At 44.1% G+C, this 21649-nt stretch overlaps 3 protein-coding genes and 1 long non-coding RNA gene across 5 annotated transcripts; 2 read left to right on the forward strand and 2 right to left on the reverse strand.

Moving 5' to 3' along the window:
• The first annotated feature begins 55 nt into the window (after positions 1-55).
• On the forward strand, positions 56-2660 carry LOC6501415 (THO complex subunit 1). The gene is made up of 5 exons (XM_001955167.4): positions 56-244; positions 308-991; positions 1050-1336; positions 1395-1697; positions 1753-2660. The coding sequence occupies exons 1-5, from the start codon at positions 167-169 to the stop codon at positions 2540-2542; spliced, it is 2142 nt and encodes a 713-aa protein (XP_001955203.1). The 5' UTR covers positions 56-166; the 3' UTR covers positions 2543-2660.
• On the reverse strand, positions 2589-7826 carry LOC6499152. 2 transcript variants are annotated; one of them, XM_032453929.2, is made up of 5 exons: positions 7494-7826; positions 6186-6568; positions 3378-3935; positions 3250-3285; positions 2589-3186 (listed from the first exon to the last, which is right to left on the reverse strand). In XM_032453929.2, the coding sequence occupies exons 2-5, from the start codon at positions 6237-6239 to the stop codon at positions 2665-2667; spliced, it is 1170 nt and encodes a 389-aa protein (XP_032309820.1). In that variant the 5' UTR covers positions 6240-6568; positions 7494-7826; the 3' UTR covers positions 2589-2664. The 2 variants fall into 2 exon arrangements, with proteins under 2 accessions (XP_032309820.1, XP_001955204.1); XM_001955168.4 differs by lacking the exon at positions 7494-7826 and adding an exon at positions 6647-6948.
• Positions 7827-7980: 154 nt separating this feature from the next.
• On the forward strand, positions 7981-8440 carry LOC123257002. Its single transcript, XR_006506895.1, has 2 exons — positions 7981-8098; positions 8190-8440. It is a non-coding gene; the product is annotated as an uncharacterized LOC123257002 (long non-coding RNA).
• A 2027-nt stretch (positions 8441-10467) lies between these two features.
• On the reverse strand, positions 10468-19112 carry LOC6499151. The gene is made up of 4 exons (XM_001955169.4): positions 17990-19112; positions 14922-14969; positions 13734-14123; positions 10468-13553 (listed from the first exon to the last, which is right to left on the reverse strand). The coding sequence occupies exons 1-4, from the start codon at positions 18096-18098 to the stop codon at positions 13084-13086; spliced, it is 1017 nt and encodes a 338-aa protein (XP_001955205.1). The 5' UTR covers positions 18099-19112; the 3' UTR covers positions 10468-13083.
• Positions 19113-21649: the final 2537 nt, after the last annotated feature.

The raw sequence follows: 21649 nt of genomic DNA on the forward strand, positions 1-21649 counted from the left end.
AATATTCTGGTATTTAATGTTTGGTATTTAATATGTTAGCTCTTTTCAACACTGAAATTAGGTTAAATAAGTTGGCAGCGCCAGCCTTGTTGTGTTTAGTTTTGTTAAAATATCTATTTCTCAGTTAATTTTCTTTGCTGTGACTGTTATAACATCTTAGAGTAAAATGAGCACCGCGGTTGAGGGAGCCAACACGGGAGCCGGCAAGTTGCTTAACTACTTTACGCTGCAGACAGCGTTTGAGGTAACGAATACAGCAGAATTCCCATTAGCAATGGACCGGCAAATAAATACTGCGAAATTTCAGAAAACCCTGGAGCTAGCCATTGCCCAAAATAGCGTAGAGTTGTTGGTGCAAGCGTACAACAGCTTTGCATCCAACTCAGATCACGATAAGCGTCTTCCTATGGATCATGCTTTCCGGGTGCTGCTGATGAAGCGATTGGAGGACGATGTCCAGCGTATTGGCGACCTTGTGCGTCTCTCTGTGGAAGCCACGCGGGCGGAGATCGTGTCAAACACTATCCCTGTCGTTCTCCTGATTGACACCTTTGACGTGGTCACTCTGGACAAATGCCAAGAGATTTTTCGCTTTGTCGAGGAACTCGTCGAAGTTTGGAAAGAGGAAATATTCTTCGCGTCGTGCAAGAACAACATTCTGCGAATGTGCAACGACTTGCTGCGCCGCTTGTCGCGTACTCAGAACACTGTTTTTTGCGGCCGCATCTTGCTCTTCCTTTCCAAATTCTTTCCATTCTCTGAGCGTTCGGGACTTAATATAGTGTCAGAGTTTAACCTTGATAATTACACAGAGTATGGGTTAGACAGCAAGGACCACGACGACAACGACAATAAGGAGCTGGAGGACACTGCCGAGGACATTCCCCTGAAAATAGACTACGATCTGTACTGCAAATTCTGGTCGCTGCAGGAGTTCTTCCGCAATCCCAACCAGTGCTATAGCAAGGCACAGTGGAAAATGTTCCAAATGGTAAATGGATATACAACGAAAGGTTTCACATTCACTTATTTGAAAATATCCCCTTCAGCACACTGAGAACATCCTCCAATCATTCTCCAGCTTCAAGCTGGAGGATTTGCGTCAAAGTATCAATGACAATGCCAGTGAATCTGGCCACGCAATGGAAATTGACGACGAAGCTGTAGATTCTGCGGCCATATCCACAGTCAACAAAGCCAACCACTTCTTTGCCAAGTTCCTAACAAACCCAAAGCTATTGGCTCTCCAATTGTCAGACTCAAATTTCCGCCGTGCAATCCTGGTACAGTTTCTTATACTTTTTCAATACCTCCAAGTTAGTGTAAAGTTTAAGAAGTAAGTAACACTTGTTAGCAGCCATTGTACACCTATATTTCAATAATTACTCTTGAAGCGATTCGTATACCCTCACGACGGATCAAACGGAGTTTATCAAAGACACTGAACCCCGTGTCTATAAGTTGCTTGAAGAAACGCCGCCTTATGGCAGAAGGTTTGCCCGTACTGTCAACCATATGCTAGTGCGAGAGGAGATGTGGAACAATTGGAAGAACGAGGGCTGCAAGGAATTCAAAAAGCCGGAGGAACCTGCGACCGCCGACGAGGATTTAAAGCCTCCACCTACGAAGAGACCAAAGCGCCCATTGGGCGATTCACTGCGAGATGCTGCTCGTCAAGGCAAGTTCTTCTTGGGAAAGTAAGTAGCATCACGTTTTGAGAAAAATGACGAAATCAACAAATTTAATTTTTAGTGACAACCTCACTCGGCTGTGGAACTACTCACCGGACAATCTGCAGGCTTGCAAGAGTGAACAGCGCAACTTCCTGCCCCTACTTGAAACATACTTGGAGACACCTCACGACAAGACTGATCCCGCATTTGAATGGCGAGCGTTGCGATTACTGGCCCGCCAGACGCCTCATTTCTTCACTTCATTGTCACTGCCATCCAACAAAATATCCGACTATTTAGAGCAAGTACGCAAGCGGCTCGTTCGTGATAAGGAGCCCAAGGCTGTGTCAGCAGCATCCAACTCTGAGCAAAACAATGGGTTGGCAACAAACAATTCCCATACTGAGAGCGAGCAGGACGCGACCGTGGCACTTCAGGAAGTTGAACCAGAGCAAGGTCTCGAGGTGGAGGATACTGAACCAGTCGAAGAGACGGATGAGGCACCTGCCCATGAAAAGCCACTGATGGTCACCCGCGAACACATCGAAGAAGTGGCCCCACTGATTGGCGAGCCCTGGATGAAGGTCGGCAAGAAGATTGGCTTCAAGAACGACGAGCTTCTATATTTCCAGATGGAACATCCCACGGCAACAATAGCGTGTGTTCAGATGCTTACCAACTGGATATCGGACGATGATGATGCCACCCTGGATAACTGGGCGTACATGCTGGAGGGACTGGAGATGAACACAGCCGCCGAAGCGGTGAAGGCCATTATCGAGCGCGAAAAGAAATCGTCTAGTTCGACGGCAGAGCCCAGCCTTGTAGACGCCTCGGATGGCAACGACGTGGAAGTGCTCTCCGATTAGGATCTCTGATTCCCAGAACCTCCCTTAGTTAATAAGACAACATTAGTTTCGTTCCAATCATCTAACTTCTTTATCACAAGTAAAAGTATGGGTTTGATCACTGTCACCCAGCCAGGGATCTCTCAGCGCTTTTTGTTAGCAGGCGGGCCATTCATTCGGGGCTTGTTGTGGATCATCGTTTCACACTTGGGAATGTGTCGCTCCGCGGCCTGCTGATTGAACCGTCTGCCGCAGTGCGGGCACTGAATATAATCGGGGTTCTCCGACGGTGGCGGCGGCGGCAGATCACTCAGCTTACCACCGCGTGCTAAATGGGCCTGCACCTGCTTTGCAGCCCGTATCGACTGAATAAACTCTTCGTGCTTCTTCCGCCAGTTGTTCTTCTTCACGCCGGTGGTCAGTCCCTTCTGCTGGGCCGCACTGCTGTACGATGACTGGGATCTGGGCATTCCCTTGGTTGGCTTCCTATTGAACTTCTCGGCTTCTGTGCCCACAATGCGCTGCTTGGAAGCATCGAAGATCCTTCGCTTCGTGCTCATAGTTTTCTGGCAAACCGCCTCGTGCTTCGCCAACCGGTCGGTGTTGAAATGCCTTCCACAGAACCTACATAGAGCGGTGCCCTCAGGAGCTGTCGGCTTTGATTGCTGTGAACGAAATGCACGGATATCAGCAGACGTCTATATGGTCCACCCATAAGAGATACCTACCATCCTGACTTGTTTTGCGGGCGATTTGGGCTCAGCCTGATCCGGTTGGTTCATTTATTGATAAACAGAAAAATTTATATAAGTGAAGTAGACGGAAATCGCCGAGACATTTTGATCTTAAAACTCACCCGACGAATCGAAGGCGGCGACACTCGTTTCTCAGCAGGAGGACTACTTCCTCCACTTAGGAGTGGTTTCGGCGCCCTGGCGCTTGTCTGCGGCGAGGAGGCGGACCGTCGTCCTATGGGCTCCTGGACAGGTGGCGTTTTCCGCGTCACCACTGGCTTTAGATTGCGATTGGCATTCACGTTCCTCGGTGTGGCGTACTTATTGTTATTGTTGTCGTTGGCGATGCTACGCCTTTGGTTGCTACCCGGCTCTTTCAAGCTCATGGTGGATATGCCCTTTGCCAGCCGATTCATGGGCGGCATTGTCCGGGTTTTGGTCTGGGTCTGGGCTGGGGGCGATGGCAGGGTGCCGATTGGCTTTAATGGATTGCTGCGATCAATGCCTGCACCCCGGCGACGCTCGTCGAACATTTGGCGCACCTTTCCATTGCCGATGAGCCGGCTGGTGGCTGCACTGGGTGCTCCAATGGCTGTCAGTTCATCGACATGTGTCTTGGTGGCCACAAGCTCCCGACGACGCACTTCCTGCTCTTGCTGTGTTCGTTGCTGAAAACGCATCTATAAATGGAAATTTTTTAAGTAAGGTTTATAATTTGATTTTTTAGTATACAATTCTATAAAATAAACTGATCTTTAAACTCAAGTCCAAGTAACAATTCAAAACTATAATTGTAGTTCTAAAAGTCCTTTTTCTTTCAAATTCTCTATCTTACAGGAGCAGAATTGGTGTTGTTTGTTGGGCCACACGGTGGCAGGTGACTCAGTGCCTCCATGAGGCGTCTTGCGGCCCAGGACTCGTTCAGCTTGAGTGGCAGGATATGATCCTGGCCAAACTCAGACTCAAAGTCGTAGTGGTGGAGATGACCACCAATTTCGATGTCGTCCCCGTCCGTCGACTGCAACATTCCGGAACGGAGAACGCGTGTCAACTGAGTGAACTGGAACCGGACATTAGCGCGTCCATTTGGCCCGAGTGGAGTCATTAAGTGCACAGGACATACAGGTGTGTGTGCTTTTTTGTTTACTTGTCTATTATGGCGATGAGGTAGTGGCGAACCTCCCACAGCTCGCACCCCTGCCCCAAACTCTGTGAGTATATCCTGCGAATAAATCCGTGCCCACTTACGTGCCGCCAGTACATAAAGCCCCTCGCCACTCGACCCGCCTGGGCGAAGGAAACTTTGTCCGGTCGCCCCCTCGTTGGGGCCGGGGCAAAGTAGCCTGTGGAATGGGTGGTGCGAGTGGGTGTGGGCGTGGCAGTGGGCATGCTCCCTCGCACTGTGAGAGTGTCTCCTTTCTAGTCGTGTAATTGCGGTTGTCTTCGGCGTCTGTTTTCCTGATAGTGGCCTTCGAAGTCAGCCATGGCCACCTGGCAAGCCGTCCAGAGTGGGGTCACAAAAGCAACCGTTAGACAAAACAAAAAACAAATGGAAATTCTTTGTGAATATCGGACACTTGAGAAATCCTAGCTGGTTGTCCTTTTGTTGGCTTGGTCGCTTGTTTTTGTTGTTATCGCTGCATGCCAATAACAACAAAAAATCAATGACTGCAACGTTGCCATGACACATGCCACATGGGAAACACACTCCAACACACCCTCGATTTTGTAGGGGTTCGGGCAATTGTTGAATGCCGCAAAAGGACGAGCAGCGCCCAGGTGACAAAGGACCTTCGCATTGTCCTTTACCTTTCTCTGCCCGCCCCCGAATCAATGGACGATAAAAATCGCGCGCGCCACTCTTTTCCCAGCTGAATTTTTTGATTGATGAATTATTGTTGGGCTCATGAGATCACCGGGAAAAATAATTTATACAAAGCCTAAATGACAAATGTTATACTATTTAGGAACGATAAAATTAATATGCAATTCAATATAAAAGTAATTTGCATTAGCATAAGCTTCTCATCAAGCAATGAATTTTGTCTACACTAGAATCCAAATTTGAATAGAAAAATTTGAACATGGAATATGAATAAGTATATATTTTTATAGCAAATAATTTTAGTTATAAGCTAAGAACGTCTTTATCTTTACCTTTCTAAGCAATATTTTCCTCTTTTCTAATTTTAATATAATTACATTTTTATGACCCTTGTATTTTTATTAAACTGCCATGATCTATTATTATAAACAATTATGTTTATTGAATATTTCTCGTAGTGCCCTAGTGTTTATTTGCTTTCTTAATGTCAACCCTTTTTGATTATTGAGCCGCTCAACCAGCGGCGTAGTTGAATCTATTGTAATTACACCTTTAATCGGTGAAAATCATTCTAGCCCCCTTTCATATGTCGGCTTCTCTGTGTGGCGTTAACAGATGGCGTTCAAGTAGCGCCTTTTGTTTCGTTGCGGGGGCGACAAGAGTTCCCATTACCAAATATGAGCACCAGCAAATACAATTTAATTAGCTGGTTTTTCGCTGGGAAACTTCAGTGTTGGCGGCCGAAAATAGAACTCCCAAAAAATCGAGAAAGCCCGACTCGGGCCATATATGGATCATCACGGAAATTAAAACAGAGATCTGACTTTATAAACTAAATGCTGGACAAATAAAGGCAGCAGAAAATAAATTAATATATACTTTTTCAAACGTTGTGATTCATTCTGTCATAAATATATTCTTTTCAGATGGTTTCCGTTGCCAAGAACAGAAAGAGATTTAATTATATCAGATAACATTTAAAAGGTTAAAATTATACTTAAACTTTATGTAGAATCTCTAATATGGGTTACTTAACAATCAAGTCTAGCTTTCTAGATTTGTACAAACGTGGCTCATAAATACCGAGAAAGTATGGCACCCTTACCTGCATTTGCGCCAACCTTGATGTCCTGAGATCTCGGGAACCCTCTGACGCCATCTCCAAATAAAGGTACTTCTGTCGGCGGTAGCTGCTCAATTGAATTCCAGTTCGAGCTAAGCTGAGCGGATTGAATTCGATGCGATTTGATGCGAAGATCTTGCTCGTGTGTGGGCACCGGCCAAGGCAATGACGCGATTGAGCTTGGCTTAAAGTGTTTGGTTACCGTAGACCCGGCTCAGACTTGCACCTCCAGTGAGTCACGCGAGTTGGCGCAAAAAAAATACTACAAAACAGCAGCAGTGGCAGCAGTAACAGAGGCGGGGCAGGCAAATTGTCGCCAGGAGGCGTCAGTATAAACTCAGATATGTATGTATGTGGGTGCCGATCTGGAAGGGGAAGTAAAAGTGTGTGTATATAATGATCAAACCCAACTGATCAAGATCCAGACCCAGACCCAGACTTACGATAGTGGGCCGATGGTCGCTCCAAATACGGCGCGATCAATGAACAAACCAATTCAATTGAATTCACTCTAACTCGCCCAAATCGAACTAATGGTGATGAAAGGTTATATATCAGTATACGTGTTTTATAAAACTACAAATCAGGACCGAAAATAAAGTGACGAAGAAGGTAACAACGAACGTTTGAAATTTTTTGGTATACTTGAAATATGTTTTGCCAAAAGTCTGATACGATTTCTTGGAACACGAAATGTAATTTTGAATTGCGAACTGCGCTCGTTACTGACAACTGAAAATTCGTTTTCCAAGCCAACTGAACAGAGAAACTGAGTGTATGATATGGTACTTAAGGAAATTATTCAAGAAACTGGTGAATTTTTATGTTAATGAGATTGGTTTTTATTTTAAAACACATATATTATATATTATTCATTCTTTTAACGAGCTCTCGTTTATTCAGTCGAGTTATTCAAAACATAATTCGCATTTCTATACAAAGCGGGTTGCAGGTTTTCTAAGTAATATATTGTTTTGTTTCTTTAAAACTTGATATGTTTATTGGATTTTATTTGAAACAGATATTCTTTGTTATCTTTAAACGCATTATAAGAGTTCGAAATGATCTTTTATTTTCAAAACTTCCTTTGTTAATTTTTGACTGGATTTTAGGGCATACAATTACCACCATTCACACCCACTCGATCCGCTCCACTCGCTCGCTCACAATACCACTAATTTATGTATTTTTTCGGCTTTTTGGCACACGTCTTTTCGCGCTGACTAATTCTCCGCTGGCTGTGTTTGTGTTTGGAGCTGCGATTTGCATATAACGCCGAAGTGAACTTACCAACTGGGTCGGACGACGAAGCCGGGAAGCCTCCGGAGTCCAGACTTTGAAAGTGTGCTTAGTTTGGCAGGAGTGGAAAATTGGTGGCGGCAGGGCTGGTAGCAGAGGAGTGGACACTGGGCACGCGAGTTTATTGACACACAAAAGGAGGCACTTAAACGACGATTGAACTTTAGAGCCGGACCTCAAAGTGGGTCACCGAAGGACGGTGGGGCATGTGGCGGGGTCCTTGGTGGGCAAGTCGCCAGCTGTTGGATGGACGGTAATTACGTATACGCCGCGTGTCTCAACTATTTCGGATTTTGAGTTTCGTGGAGCCCCGCGACTGTTTGCTTAGAAGTTTGCGCGCTAACTGAGACAAGATTCCATTCCGCTAACCATTCCGATTCCACACCGATGACGGGGCCCGAACAAGTCGCGAAGTTGGCGACATCGAGCGTTGCACCGCCAACTGATCTGTGGATGATGGCGTGTCTGTTCCCCCTACCTCCGCCATAGTTATGTACATATGTACATTCATATATCATTGCTGCCCCTTTCCCAGAAGCCCCTACACACATCTAGTACAGAATATATACAGTATGCGTGCTTGCGATGAAAAACAAGTATTTATCGCTCAATGACTGTTTTTTGTTTTCTTTCTCTCAGATGTTGTTGCTAAACTTTATTTGCTTTGTTTTACATTTATCAACTCAGACGCTTCACAGATGTTTTTTCGCCATTCCGCTGTTCTTCCTCAAGCCCATCTGAAGTCATCGAATCAAGTTAAAGTGGACAAAAGTGTATTTTTAGCCATTGTGATGGCCAAATCCCAATTAATCATTGTTCAGAGGAGCTAGAGAATACTTTGACTTCATAAAATACATGTTATAAATATTTTTTATAAAACAATTTAGTGCTTAGTAAATAATATTAATCACAACAAATAAACTATGGGTTTAAAAATACTTTACACCTTGTTTTGTCATTTGGTCAAAATTCTATTGTTCATTTTTCAACTAAAAAGAGTATTTAAAAACGAGTAATTTTTGGCAATCTGATTCACTTGATGACTTCTTTGTTGGCTGCTTAGCGTCTATTTGCTCATCGTTTTCATAATAATTATTCAAACGTTCATTGTTCGTCGTTAGTTTTGGGCTGCGGTTTTGAAACCATGAAAGAGCGTAGTCTCGCTCTCTCTTAGCCGGAGCTGGGCTTGGGCCAAGAGAGTAGCGACACTGGCTCTTGACTGGAGTTGAATGAAAATAAACCGGCTAAAGCCCCTAAAAAGATCTCTTGCTGCGGGCTGATGGGCCTCCTGCGTTTAACTTTGAGCTTTTCTTGAGCGGCGTCTTCTGAGTGAAGTTCTCAGAATATATTGATAGACACATACACATCTATAGAATTACGTAGTTACTTCGCTAATTACTTTTCGGCTGTTCGAGTTTATCTTTAGTTTTCATTAAGGAGGGGTGACATTTGAGGTGAATCTCGAGGGGATTTGGAAGAGTTTTCGGCAAGGCTGAGAGCCTAATTCGGAAGACCCGAACCGGTTAAGGGGATTAAAACTTCTTGGTTCGATTTAACGTATTTTTTTTGCTTGGGGGCATTTTACACCAATGAGTATATGTATATATTTATGCACACCGATGTTTTGTTTATGTATATGCTTGCTTGTATAATCATTATAATATGCTGAGGTCGAGTGCCGTCCTTTGCTAACCGTCTCTAATACCAAATACTGTACTCTAGCCGGCTGCTAGCCGGTATACAACTTGAATTCATTTAACAATGACACGGCAATTGCTATTTCAATTTTCAATTTCAACATCAACATCAACGACACCGACAACTGACAACTTACGATTGGTAACAAACAACGCGAACTTACTAGCCTAATTGTGAGCTATGTGCGAGCCGGCAGGTGACCACAGGTCGTATGCGTAACGTGAGCCAAGATGGCCGGACAACTGGAAGCCTGCTTCCGTTTCCGGTTACATCGGATGACTTGGCCCCTGTCGCTCTCTCCGCCTCTCTCCCTTTCGGATCATTTCGCATCCACCTTGGTTTACTAATTTCATAATTCGTAACATCAAATGCGGTTTACACGCGATGCCATTACTACCTAAGGTACTATTCACAGTTCAGCCGCTTGCTGGAAATGCGCAGCACAATAAAAATGGGCGTCTCGCTCGACTTTCTGTTTAACCGCCTCCATATGTACATATATACCTTTCTATATATATGTATATATTTATATAAGTGTTTGCATGTAAATACGGTTGTTCAGCTAACATCGGAAATGCAGTTTACGTGTACAATTATACTAAAAAAATTTGCATCTAAAGTATACTTTTGTTTTACATTTTCTTACTTTCGCTATTAAAACATTCATATTCGTGTTTACCATAGTTATTATATTAAATGTTATGTATACATTCATTAATATTCGGATTTTTTCGATTTCGGTGTTTGTTAATAAAGTTTACAAAAATACTTTTCGGTTCAAACAGAAGAGCATTGCGGGGATTGACACGTAATTGACTTGGCTCGAGCTTGACTTGGCTCGAGCCCTCAATCGAATTGTGTCCTTTGTCCAAATGTGAGTCTGTGTGCTTGAATCTATATAGATTAGTTGAGTTCACGGAGTCCTTTGTGGCCTCCATGCTGGACGTGCTAAGACTATGCCAAACAAGCTACCGTTCTTCCTTAATCGCTTCCGACCCAAGACTTAACAATTTACATACATTATTTAATCCATTTTTCCTATGCCTGATTGTCCAAGGTTGATTTAACTTGTACGTTAACGTTAACGTTACACAACATAAACATAAACGATATGTTTATGTTTAGTTTTAGGTTTTTTGTGTTTTTTCTTTTAGCTTTATGCACTTTTCTCTTTCGAATCGATTTGCTGTTTGTGTTGTAAACTCTATTACTCGGTAGCTAGCAATTTTCATTTTATTCGGGCTAGGCTTCAGACTAAAACATCTTGGTGAGGATATCCTTAAATATGTCCCTAACGCTCCCGTACTTCGCATCCTTGCCTACAACTAGTATAAGCCAACATTCAATGCTCTCTAATTTAACGTCTAAACGACAATTGCTTAAGTCTTTTAGTCTACATTTCATTTACGTTACGTTACGAGGCGGGTATACATATACATATATTTATGTTTTTTTCTTTTATATATATTATATTTTCCGATGCCTGATGCGAGTCGCTTCCCTCGGTTCTGTTACTTTTTCTATCCGGTTTTCGGTTTTGGTTTTCTCGACTATAGCTATAGGTATTGTATACATGCATACATATGTAAATACTATATAGTAGCGTAAGTGTGGGCGTAGTATGTGTCTATGATAGCTAAGGCTGTAGGCTCAGGTTTAAGGTTTCCGTTTCGTGTAGCTTTGCTCTTGGTTATTGTTGTTGTACATACAGTGAATACATATAATCGTTACTCGCAGTACATAAATATATATAGCTATATGCGGCTGCAGCTGTGCCCTCTCGCACACACTCGCGCCGACAAGGACATGCAACAGATGCTTTGGGGACATTGTGTGTGTCCTGTTACCCGTATTTTACATAACATTTCGTTCTATTTGGTTTTATCTCTAAGCGATTTGCGTGGCATGCAACATTTTGAAAACCTGCACATACATACATCTATATAGCTTAACCATAGTTCGCGCATCTCCGACTTATCCTAGTTTCCTATGCATACACAATATACCATCTATATATGCCTAAACGTACAATTACAACTACAGTTACAGGTAACGTTCCCATTACCGTAACTGATTTCTTTATTTCAAGGTGTCCGTAGCGGCGTTTTCCTTTCTTGCGAAAGTTCTTCAAAATCAAATTCAAAATCGAATCGATGTGGCATGTGAGCTGCGATTGTTGACGTTGGATGAGGCTTGTGGCATGTGAAATGCATAAGCGTATGACTTTTGATGCATTCTTAGTTGCTAATTAATAGTACGTGTGTGTTTAGACACAACTTTGGCTTTTTATACGGTGCGATTATTTCCTGGGTTGCTAACTTGTTTTTTTTGTCGATTGGCTTTGTTTTCGTTTTATAAACTTTACATCAGTACGGGTGGGTATGTCGATTTGTGTGAGTTAGTTTCGTAAACTTAACTGACATTTCGGATGCCATATGCCTTAAGCGCTAACACTAACTAACACTAAGGACACGACTTTTGCATGAAATTGTGTAGGTGTGTGATTAACTTTTATTTTTGTACATCTAGAGTTCGCTTTATTAATTACTTTTTGTTTACCTGGTTTTCCTGTTTGCTGTCGTATGTGTTCAACACGCTATATAAAAATTGCAATGCTCCAATTAAAAATTTGCGTTGACAATTACATTAAACATTTATCGATTTTTCCGATGACTTAATTACGCGCGCGTTGTTTCTGTATAAATGTTTCAAAAATTTGCACACAAAAATGGATCTGCTTGGGGGGAGGGGCGGGCATTATATCTTTGGGATAGGAAGGAGGATTTGAGAGGTCGTTGGGTAATTGGTATTCGGTTTGCGGTTGTATACTATCGATTCCAAAAATTCTAGAAAATCATGGCAAAACAATTTGAAAAAGTGTTTCCATTACAAATTGCACAAACATCAATATAAATTTCAAAAGTCTCAAAATACACAAAAGTATTTCAATCTCATGCAGTTTTTTGGTTGTTTTTTACTTTAATTTAGTCGGTCGTATGCGTTGTGTCTACATTATTTATTGTAATTTGTTTGCTTGTCGAGTGCAAAAATATGCTGTAGCCTACTTATATGCGCGATGCGAAAATATTTTCGCATTTCAAATGCTTGTGGTTGCAACAACGCCCGCATGGGCTGGGTGCGGTCGAGAGGTCTACATATGTGTCTGGAAGCGGGGCAAATGTGTGGTTTAATATGCTTATGCACTGCCAGATACATAAACACATAGGTCGTATAGGTAGATATCTATCTGCCTCCCGGTTGCCTGTCGCCCACAGTTGCGGTCAAAACGAAGGTGGCACTAGAATGAAATTGATTTCAACGTAATGGAAAAAATGAAATAAATTAATATTCATAAATGAATAAATGAGGGGTGAAAAATATTTTAATAATGATGTCCAAGGGTCCTCAAAGCAAGTCCTCAGTTCTGGCTCTCGTAATGCTATGGCCGCAACTGTTTATAATCAGGATAATCGCAGGGTTGTTGTTATCCTAGAATGCACTACGCGGGTTGCTGTTTAACTGCTTAATGCAATTATTTCTGCGCACAAAGTTAAACACGAAAACATGAACAGCGAGATAGTTAACCGGCCCAGGACAGGGGCATGTCGGGGGCTAATGGGGCGTATACGCAACCTGACAGTTTGCCCTTCAACAACCTCCCCCTGTGGCATGCCCTCGCCCTCGCCCGAACTTTTTGCAACACCTAACACTCAGAGGATAAACGTAAGCACAGAAAAATACTACCTAAGTTCTTGGAAACACTCTAATTCCTAACTGCACAGTTCCAATTGAAGACAAAATTTTGGTGGGGCAAGAACCGAGGATCCCCGGTCCTTGTCCCTCGGGTGGGTCGATGTTTGGCTGACCGATTTTCAGGGGATATTTAAAATATGAAGTCGCCACAGTCCATTGCATAGTCAAAGTCTTCGCCCCCGATGTCGTCCACGCCAGAGGAATGGAAGTCGAACCCGCCGATGTCCGTGTGGTAGACCGCTCCGGAGCACGAGGTGTCGATCAGGTTGGTGCAGTGGGTGGTGGGCAGGGCATGCAGGGTGAAGGTGTCCTCGCACTGCGACCATGTCAGGCCCCCGCTCCAGACCCCGTTGGGCAAGGTGGCCCAGCCCCATCCATGGCCCCAAGGCAGGGCGCAAGCCAAGGAAGCCTTCGAGTCGGGTTTCTTGCTGAGAATGGCCACCGCCGCGTCGCTCTTTACCAAAGGATTCTGGGCATGACGGTAGAGACGTGTGCTCACCGCCGACGAAGTTCCGGAGCCGTTGCCACAACGGTGGTGCTTGCTGCTGCTCGCTCCATGTGATCCCACCTTGCGTTGCTTCACCTCCGATTGGGTGGCAGCTACAAGTATTTAAGAAAGGAAATGCGTATTAAAAGTTTAATTTAAAATTAATGAACAATATTTATCCATTTATTGAGCCTTGGAACCGAACACAAAACAGGTAATGTGTTTAATTTTGCTTGGGGGAAATATTTCACAATCCAAAAAGGACTTAGAAAGGATTAAGAGTCTTTACTTACGTCTAATGCGCACTAGCGGGCGCCGGAGCACGTTCATCAGGTGCGGCTTGTCCACCACCAGCTCGATTTGGGGGGGCGGCGGCAGGGTCTTAGTAATCGCATCGATCCAGTCGCCCACCTCTTGCTCGGACTTGGCCAGCATCCAGTAGACCTTGGAGCGCTTTCGCTGCGATCCGAGGGCAATCAGCTGGGAGACACTGACTCCGGCCGGGAGTGGGGGTCGACGCGGTATCTGGCCAGTCCAGTGGGCAATAGCCAGCATCTCTGGGGCCTCCTTCACCAGGATCTTGCCAGATGGCGAGGAGCGCCCTGGCTCCGTGAACCAGGCCATGGTCGAGTCATCGTATAGGACTACCCACTCCTCAGCCCAGCGATTCCAAAACATTTGCTCTTGAAAATTAGATTACAAAGTTCTTGTTAAATGGATGGATCCTTTGAAAATTATATTAGGACTTCCTCCTATCCTTTCACAGAGTATCATCTCATTATTAACAATTAAAAACCGTCTCCTATTCGACACATCTTGTTTATATTTGTCAAACCATAATGAAGCAACAGAAATTGAGCCACAATTACTTAGAAATATATTTGTATTCCTTCTCACTCATTTACACGAAAGCTTAGAAAAAAATTGTTTCGAATCCTGTCACAGGGAACTTGACAATGACGCATCCATTGTGCTGCCAAATCATGAGTAATTACACTTGAATGTGACCCCGAAATGATTACACCCCACCCAGTTATGTGGCCCTCATCCATCTACCTCGTCTATGCCTGCTGCGTCATCCTGTTGAGCTTGAGTTGGGTGGCGGTATGTTGTGCTGATTTGACAGATTGTCGTCTCTGCTCTGCCGACTGCCGAGGGTTGGTCCCTGGACAGGACGGACCCTGCTAACTGTGCTGACAGCCATAGGAATAGTTCTGAATTGGACCGTCCTTTCAAGGACGTTGCATTGTACTGAAACCTGCATATCATTGGAAAAAAATCCTTCTGCACATAAAATCTTCGTTAGGTTTATCTATTTTCCAATAAAAAAAAATTATTCCCCTTAAAATATATACGCTTTTCCCAGGAAATTGATCTATAATGAAGCACTTCAAGGCAACATGCAATAGTTCAATTGAAAATATGCATTTTGAAGAATATATTCCTGATTTATAGCATACAATTTTATAAAGAATACTTACTTTTGTAACGCAATAGATAGCCGCCTTTGATTTGTTTACCTCCGGTTCCTGCAAAAATAGAATCAAGAAAAATATGTAAAGTGAGTCGCACTGATCCCATCTAATCTGCATCCGTTGCTCGGTGTCCAGTCACAGGATGCCCCTAATCCAATAGATGGAAGCAACGGGCTCCCATTTCCCGTTCAAGGATTCCTCTCTATTACTAAATTCTCGCCGCCCACGCACCTAAAGCAGTGGAAGCCCGAATCCTTCGACCACGGGAGCTGCGAGTTTAAAATGTAACCGAAACCAGAAGCGCGTTAAAACTGCAAAAGAGATTGGCAGTGGACAGGGGGGACAGGTAACAAATAGCTAAAGCGTAACACGAAATTTCATTTAGCTATTCCCCCGGAATTGCACTAAAAGCAAAAGCAACTCAATCAGCTAGCCCCGTTGCAGTTGCAACTAGCCTGCTACCCTGCTGCCCTGCTGGCCTGGTCTCTCATTTCAAATTCATTACCACAGGCATCCCATTTATTTGGTATAGAGCTGAGAGTCGAATGTCGGCTGCCAGGACGAGAAAGAGTGGCGTAGAGTAGCTACAGGATACCTGGTGTTGGCCAGTGGTAGTGGCAAATACGGCGCTTGCGGTGGACTGAATTAATTATTTCAATAAAGATGGCAAAGGGCTTCGGGTTACTTCGTATACTTAATTTGAAACCATTGTACTTCTACACCATACCTTTTTCAAGTGGCTATCGGAGAAGTTCAATTTAAAATTCAAGTTTTAAACGTTAAAGTAACCATAATACCCAGGGGTATTCATTAAGGCTTTTAGTTAAGCTTGGGTAATTGATAAAGATAGATTTTGGGTGCAACATTTGAGTAATAGCAATTGAAATATTTAAATTCTAGTGTCATGACCACAAAAGGGTAATTGTTTGAGATAGATTTTAAGTCCAGCTCCTAGAAACAGTAGAAGTTTTTAAATACAAGTTTCATTATGATTAATCCTTATTAACATGAAAACTATGATGATGCCAAGGGCCGTATACGTAATAGATTCGATAACAACACATTTGTGACATATTTGTATACTTTTCACAATATTAAATTCAATTGTGTCAATTCCATTCCTGGAAATTGATAAGCGATTAAAGGTCGCCTGCCCAGAATAGTTACAATTTCGAAATTGAAGAACCCCTTTGGCATTCTTGCCGCACTCGGCCACTCGAGAAAGTTGCTTTAGCAGCAAACTGATTACGGCCAGAGTGGCCTGCGACAATTTGCTCTGGCTGGGAATGGTAAATGCTGCATGGTGATGGGATGGGCTAGCTCAGGCACAGCATTTGAAAATCGCTCAAGGCACGGCTCGCTAAAAAACGCTGCTTGCCCTCAAAACGCTCTTTTCTTTTTGCAGACACTAAAAAAAATACATTCGAATCATTACGCAAGGAAGATTAAAAAACCAGAGTATTATAACCTTGACTTTCCTTATTAATATTTAAAAAAATTTTAAATCTAATTGTCTTGTTCTTATTTTCTCTGTGTAGCTAGCGACCAAACGGAATGCAGACAACAACGACAGACGATGCAGTCCAAGTGGAGATGAGTCGGAGGATGAGGAGAAGGACGTTGAGATGTAGGGTTGCTGGGTGGAAGGGTGGGGAGTGCGAGAATGAGCCCGCCGAAGGACACTGCGCTGCTTTTATGGAAGATGCAAGGAAGGATGGCAAGGCAGCGGACATCATGTGTGCCACTTCAGTGCACGCATACAACCGCACACATCCACGCCCACTCACATCCGCATCCCCGCATGCACTAGTATGCGAGAATCTACATCCGCACATCCACATGCACATGACAAATCAGCTAGAATTGCAAGTGGCTGCCACAGACAACGTACTCGTACTCATTCCAGCAATTCCTTGGGGCAGAGACGGACGCGAAGGCGAAGACAACGACAGCGGCAACGACAACGTGTACAGACATAATTGCTGGCCTGGCTAAGATATGAGAGTGGATAAAGGGCCTGGCTATGCATGTGCATAGAAATGTTTATACACAGAGAAAATTAGTTGGAATTTTGGAAAAATTATAATATATTTTAATTCAAGTTTGGTCAGAAATGACAGAACTTTTGATAGCCCATGGGGCGTATACTTAATATCATACAGCTTTTTATCAAATATATATGTTTTTAAGATGTGCAATTGTTTTACAAAGTTTAAGGCAGAAACTATCTTATAATAATGTTGATAATATAAGTGAAAATCGTCAACAGCTCCAGGATCTCTCCACGGTCAAGACTTCACCCCCGTCTTGCTGCAGTGTAGCTGAATGATTTATGCAAGGGCCGAGCTTCTATTGCAACTGTAACCTGAAACGGGCTTTAACTCATTTTCGCCTTTTTCCCGGGCACAAAACATCCAGATCCACTCACCAACCACCCCACCCACCCCACATCCCGCCTGAGCGCGGACCAGAGCCGCATGAAATTTGAGTGCTGAAGCTGAAGCTGAATCTGATGTTAATGTACATAGTTGTGTTGTCTCTGCTTAATGATTTAATGCAGTGTACACGTACTGTCACTCCCGCACTGGCACACTAGCACAGTATCTGAGAGATACAAATACACACACACACACCACTGCAACTACTGGCCAATGGGCGTGGCACTGTCAACAATTGCAGCATAATGAAACCGCATTCTGGATTCCGCTTGATAAGTTGAGCTCTGGGCGGCTGTGTCAGAGTGGGTATAAATTGTGTGTGTGTCTGTGTGTTGTGTGTCAGTTGCGGGGGGGAGAAAGTGTGTGCGATAGGGAGGAAACAAGAAAGAGAAAGTAGGAGGCAGACGCGCAGCTGCGCCTGTGTGTGAATTCATTGAGAAAAATAGGCAGCCGTGAGGACTCGAAATGGGGTGGGGCTGCCAAAACGAGTTCAAGGGTTTTCCGCCAAATGAGGGCACCGTTTCCCAGTTTCAGTTTCACTTTCTCCGCTTTCTCGCTTTTCTCACACCTCTTGGCCCCATCCTCTTCTCCTCCAGCCCACACAAATCTATTAAATCGGCGGTAAAATTCACTTACCCATAGCCTGGGGCTGTTGCAAGTGCATCTGCTGGGATTGCTGCATAAACGAACTATCCCCATCCATGTCCGCGCTCCGCGACTTTACCTTGCTGCACATGGAAAACATCTTGACTTGACTTGGATTTTTCCTACTTCTCCAATACAGTTATCCTGCTCGATAATTGGCTCTTGGCAGATTTGTTGTTGCTGTTTGTTGAGTTGAGTTGGTAGTTTAATTGATTTTGTTGCTGTGCGGCGGTTCGATTGGCAGCTTCTTTGGGGCAAGATTGGGGATGGGCTTGGCTTGGTTTGGCTTGGCTTGGCTTCCTTGGTTCTTCGTCGAAGTGAAAGTGATGTCAGCACCAGGCTCGCGTTATCAGGATTCACCAGCAAACACACACAAACTCGTGCAAACGCTCACATACACGAACGCGGGAACACGAACACCGACGTACAGAAACAAAAGTGTTCGCTTTCCCTTTTTTCTGTGTGTAATTTTTTCACGATTTTCCTGTTTTTCGTTGTTGATTTTGTTGTTGTTGTTGTTGTTGTTGGAGCAACGCCTTTTTTTGTGCTATGTTGTTTGGGTCCAAAAGTTGTTGATGCCACGAAATTAATGGATTACCGATCCTGACACTGACGTCGCTAATTAGATTTCCAGTCCGTGTTGCCTACTTTGCTGCGCTGTGGTTAATGATGATGGAACTGAAACCGGAGCCACACAATCGTATCCCGCGAAGTGACAGTTGAATAGGATTCGAAGTGGAATGAATACGGATGGTCTGTCAATAGGTTGCCGTGGCAGGTCAGTCACTGACAGCTCAACATGGCAGTTCCAGATACCGCTGGGCTACTGTATCTGTCGGGTTTAATGTTGCAAGTAGGCGAAAGGAAAGGCTAGCAAGCAGACGGGCAGGCAGGCAGTCAGACGCAGTCAGGCAGTTGTTCTTATGTGGCCGTAATTATTTTGTCTGCTCCAGTATCTGTGTCCTGTTACTATGCCCTGTTTCTGTTGCTACTGCTGCGGCTTTGTCTGCTTCTGCTGTTGATGTAGAATTGGCTGTCCGCTGCACACCTCTGCTGGGTTAAACGGCCGAAACTCGACTGACTGGGCTGCCGAAGCTCCGGGGTGCCGAGAAGCCTTCACCGAGACCGAGGGCTGATAATCGAGAGCCGAATACCGAAAACTTAGTGCCGAGAGCTTTTCGGTCAGGACTAGGACAACAACTCGGTGATGCTGCTACTGCTCCTGTTCCTGATACTGTCACTGCTACTAATGCGGCTGCTGCTGGTACTGGTGTCCTTCAACGTCCTACGGCAACAACACGTCGCGGGTCGAAAACGTCGGCAAACGAACCCGCCAACGAAAACGCCAACAGATGACAGCCAGTACGGCTGCTTTCACTCATCTTCACAACTTTCTCCCGAGCTTTTTTCTTACTTTCTCTCTTCATGGCTGTCTGTGTTAGTAGGTTACCCACCCATCAGCCAGATCCAGCCAGCCAGCCACCTCCTTCGTCCTTCCTTCGCCCTCCCCCTGTCATCGCTGTCCATGTTTATTTGGCAACCCACTGCGACTCCGGCAGCATCTGCTCCAGCTCGGCGATAATCGGTAATAATGCGCTCTGCCACTATTCAAATGGGCGGCAAGTAAATAAACAGTACTTAGTACACTTTGAACACTTGCTGAGCCCCCAAAAAAAAAGGACAAGAGTTTACAGGACGCAGCTGCTGCTGTTGCTACTGGAAAACTCGTGAGAAAATTGAGCTGCGTCCTGTTTAGCCCCATTCCCTTCCAATCCAATCCCTTGGGCATGGGCTGTGAACGGCTCCTCCATGCAAGTGGCTGTGTGACCCAAATTGAAAGATATCCGAGCTGCACGATTCCGATTTAATTAACTTAATTTGATTTTAAGTAGCGCCCAATGGGTAGTCGAGCTGCTGCGGCCCCCATGGCGTATGAGTTATTTTTGCAATAGTTTGAAAATGTGGGATATATTATGATGAGTTATTGATAATGTGGCTATAAAACATAAGTTTAATTGAAAATGATTGGAAATCCTTCTTAAATCGTTATGTTATCCATGCTACTGTGGATTTTTCATATAATCGATGCAGTACTTTGTGAGGAACCACATTAACGACAAAGATACATTCAATGAATGTTGTGACTGGTTTTGAGGCATCGGAAATCACTGGAGGCTATGGAGTGGACCCGTGACAGTCGCCGGATTGTCAATTAATTTTTTAATTAAATTGTCAATAGCACTACTGATACTTTTGCGTGCCTTGCCGGGCTACAAGTCACTTTGCTCCACCCCCACCCGGTACGGGAACAACGGAAAATCATATCATTTTGCGTTGCACAATAAATGGCAACTGCTGTTTGAAAGGGAGAGTTAGCCTTTATTGACCATAAGGCATAAGCTCCTTAAAAGCAATCTCAGTTCCTGGCATCTCCATTTCCGAGTTCCTGCTTTTGCGTTTTCTTTTGCAATTGCACTTTCTATGAGGAAAGCGCGTTTATGACCCTGCATAAAGGGATCTCTTTACAACACAGTAGTCCCAGAGCCAGCTCCACCTGTCACTTACGCATATACTATATGGGGTGTGTGTATCTTTGTCCCTCCTCCCCATCCCGCCGTCGCCCTTCAATGTCAGCTGGCTGTTCCCAGCGCTGTATTGTTGATGTTCGGAGTTGAATGTGGATGCCTGATGCTTGCGCCTTTGCATGCTCCTCCTGCCGGAACCTCAACATCAACATCAACCTGGACCTGAACCTGAAATCACTTAATCAGTTTATGCAGCACAAATTTACTCAGCAAAGTGGGCTTGGCATGGTGCTCGCTGTGGGTCTGGGTCTGAGTGTTGGGGTATAGGTATAGAACTTGGTATTGACATTGCTTTTTCCCTCGCTTTTGGCTCTGGTGCTCGGAGCTCTATTCGAACGTAATGCCTTTGTAAGTGGCATTAATTTGATGCCGCTGATGGCGTCCTTTTAGTTCAAACCTCTGCACTAATGAAATTTCTAAAAATTTCCTTTTTCTTTTATTTTGTATTTAAATTTAAGAGGATTTCAGGTTAAATATGAAGATTGTATGAGTTCATATGAAATGTGAAGTTGCCATGGTTTAAACAAGATCTACATATGCTTTCTTATTGAAATTCTACTGGGTGTATTTATTTAGAAGAGCTAATGAGCAAGATACCACAAGTATATCCTTATGACATCAATCTCCTCCTGTAGAAATGCTTCCATTGAATTAAACAACTACAAGGACTTGGAATTTAAAAGATTCCCCCCAAAAAAACATCTTGCTATTTCCATAAAATTCATCAAATTGAAAAGCAATGAGTTTACATGGCTTGTGGGTGGCATGGCACCTCTTGATAAATAAATTTCGAGTTCATATCTGTGCGGCCCCAGTTGAGTCTTTCAAGGCCTGGGCGTTTTCACTTTCGGTTTCCAATTACACACAGTTGCGCTTCGCCAGCAATCTCTCTCTGTCTCTTGTTGCCCCTCCGCTTGCCGTCTCACTCTACGGGCCACCACGCTCTCTATTTTCCCGCACAGATACGCACACGCTTAGCTTTAAAGTGTGGCCCGGTTTCGGTTTTCCACCATCCGTGCCAGTGCTCACATCCCACACCCTACACCCTACACCCAATGCCCTAAAA

This window comes from Drosophila ananassae, chromosome 2L, assembly GCF_017639315.1.
Source record: "Drosophila ananassae strain 14024-0371.13 chromosome 2L, ASM1763931v2, whole genome shotgun sequence".
Lineage (NCBI taxonomy): Eukaryota > Metazoa > Arthropoda > Insecta > Diptera > Drosophilidae > Drosophila > Drosophila ananassae.

Bases quoted from the DNA above. Each gene is read 5' to 3' on its own strand.
- LOC6501415 (XM_001955167.4), top strand. From the start codon at position 167: ATGAGCACCGCGGTTGAGGGAGCCAACACGGGAGCCGGCAAGTTGCTT. The intron at 245-307 runs GTAACGAATACA...GCGAAATTTCAG, and splicing joins CGCTGCAGACAGCGTTTGAG to AAAACCCTGGAGCTAGCCAT. The intron at 1,698-1,752 runs GTAAGTAGCATC...TTTAATTTTTAG, and splicing joins GGCAAGTTCTTCTTGGGAAA to TGACAACCTCACTCGGCTGT.
- LOC6499152 (XM_032453929.2), bottom strand. From the start codon at position 6,239: ATGGCGTCAGAGGGTTCCCGAGATCTCAGGACATCAAGGTTGGCGCAA. The intron at 3,936-6,185 runs GTAAGGGTGCCA...TTCCATTTATAG, and splicing joins CAAGGTTGGCGCAAATGCAG to ATGCGTTTTCAGCAACGAAC. The intron at 3,286-3,377 runs GTGAGTTTTAAG...CAACCGGATCAG, and splicing joins CGCCGCCTTCGATTCGTCGG to GCTGAGCCCAAATCGCCCGC.
- LOC6499151 (XM_001955169.4), bottom strand. From the start codon at position 18,098: ATGTTTTCCATGTGCAGCAAGGTAAAGTCGCGGAGCGCGGACATGGAT. The intron at 14,970-17,989 runs GTAAGTGAATTT...CTATTTTTGCAG, and splicing joins GCAACAGCCCCAGGCTATGG to GAACCGGAGGTAAACAAATC. The intron at 14,124-14,921 runs GTAAGTATTCTT...CTAATTTTCAAG, and splicing joins CTATCTATTGCGTTACAAAA to AGCAAATGTTTTGGAATCGC.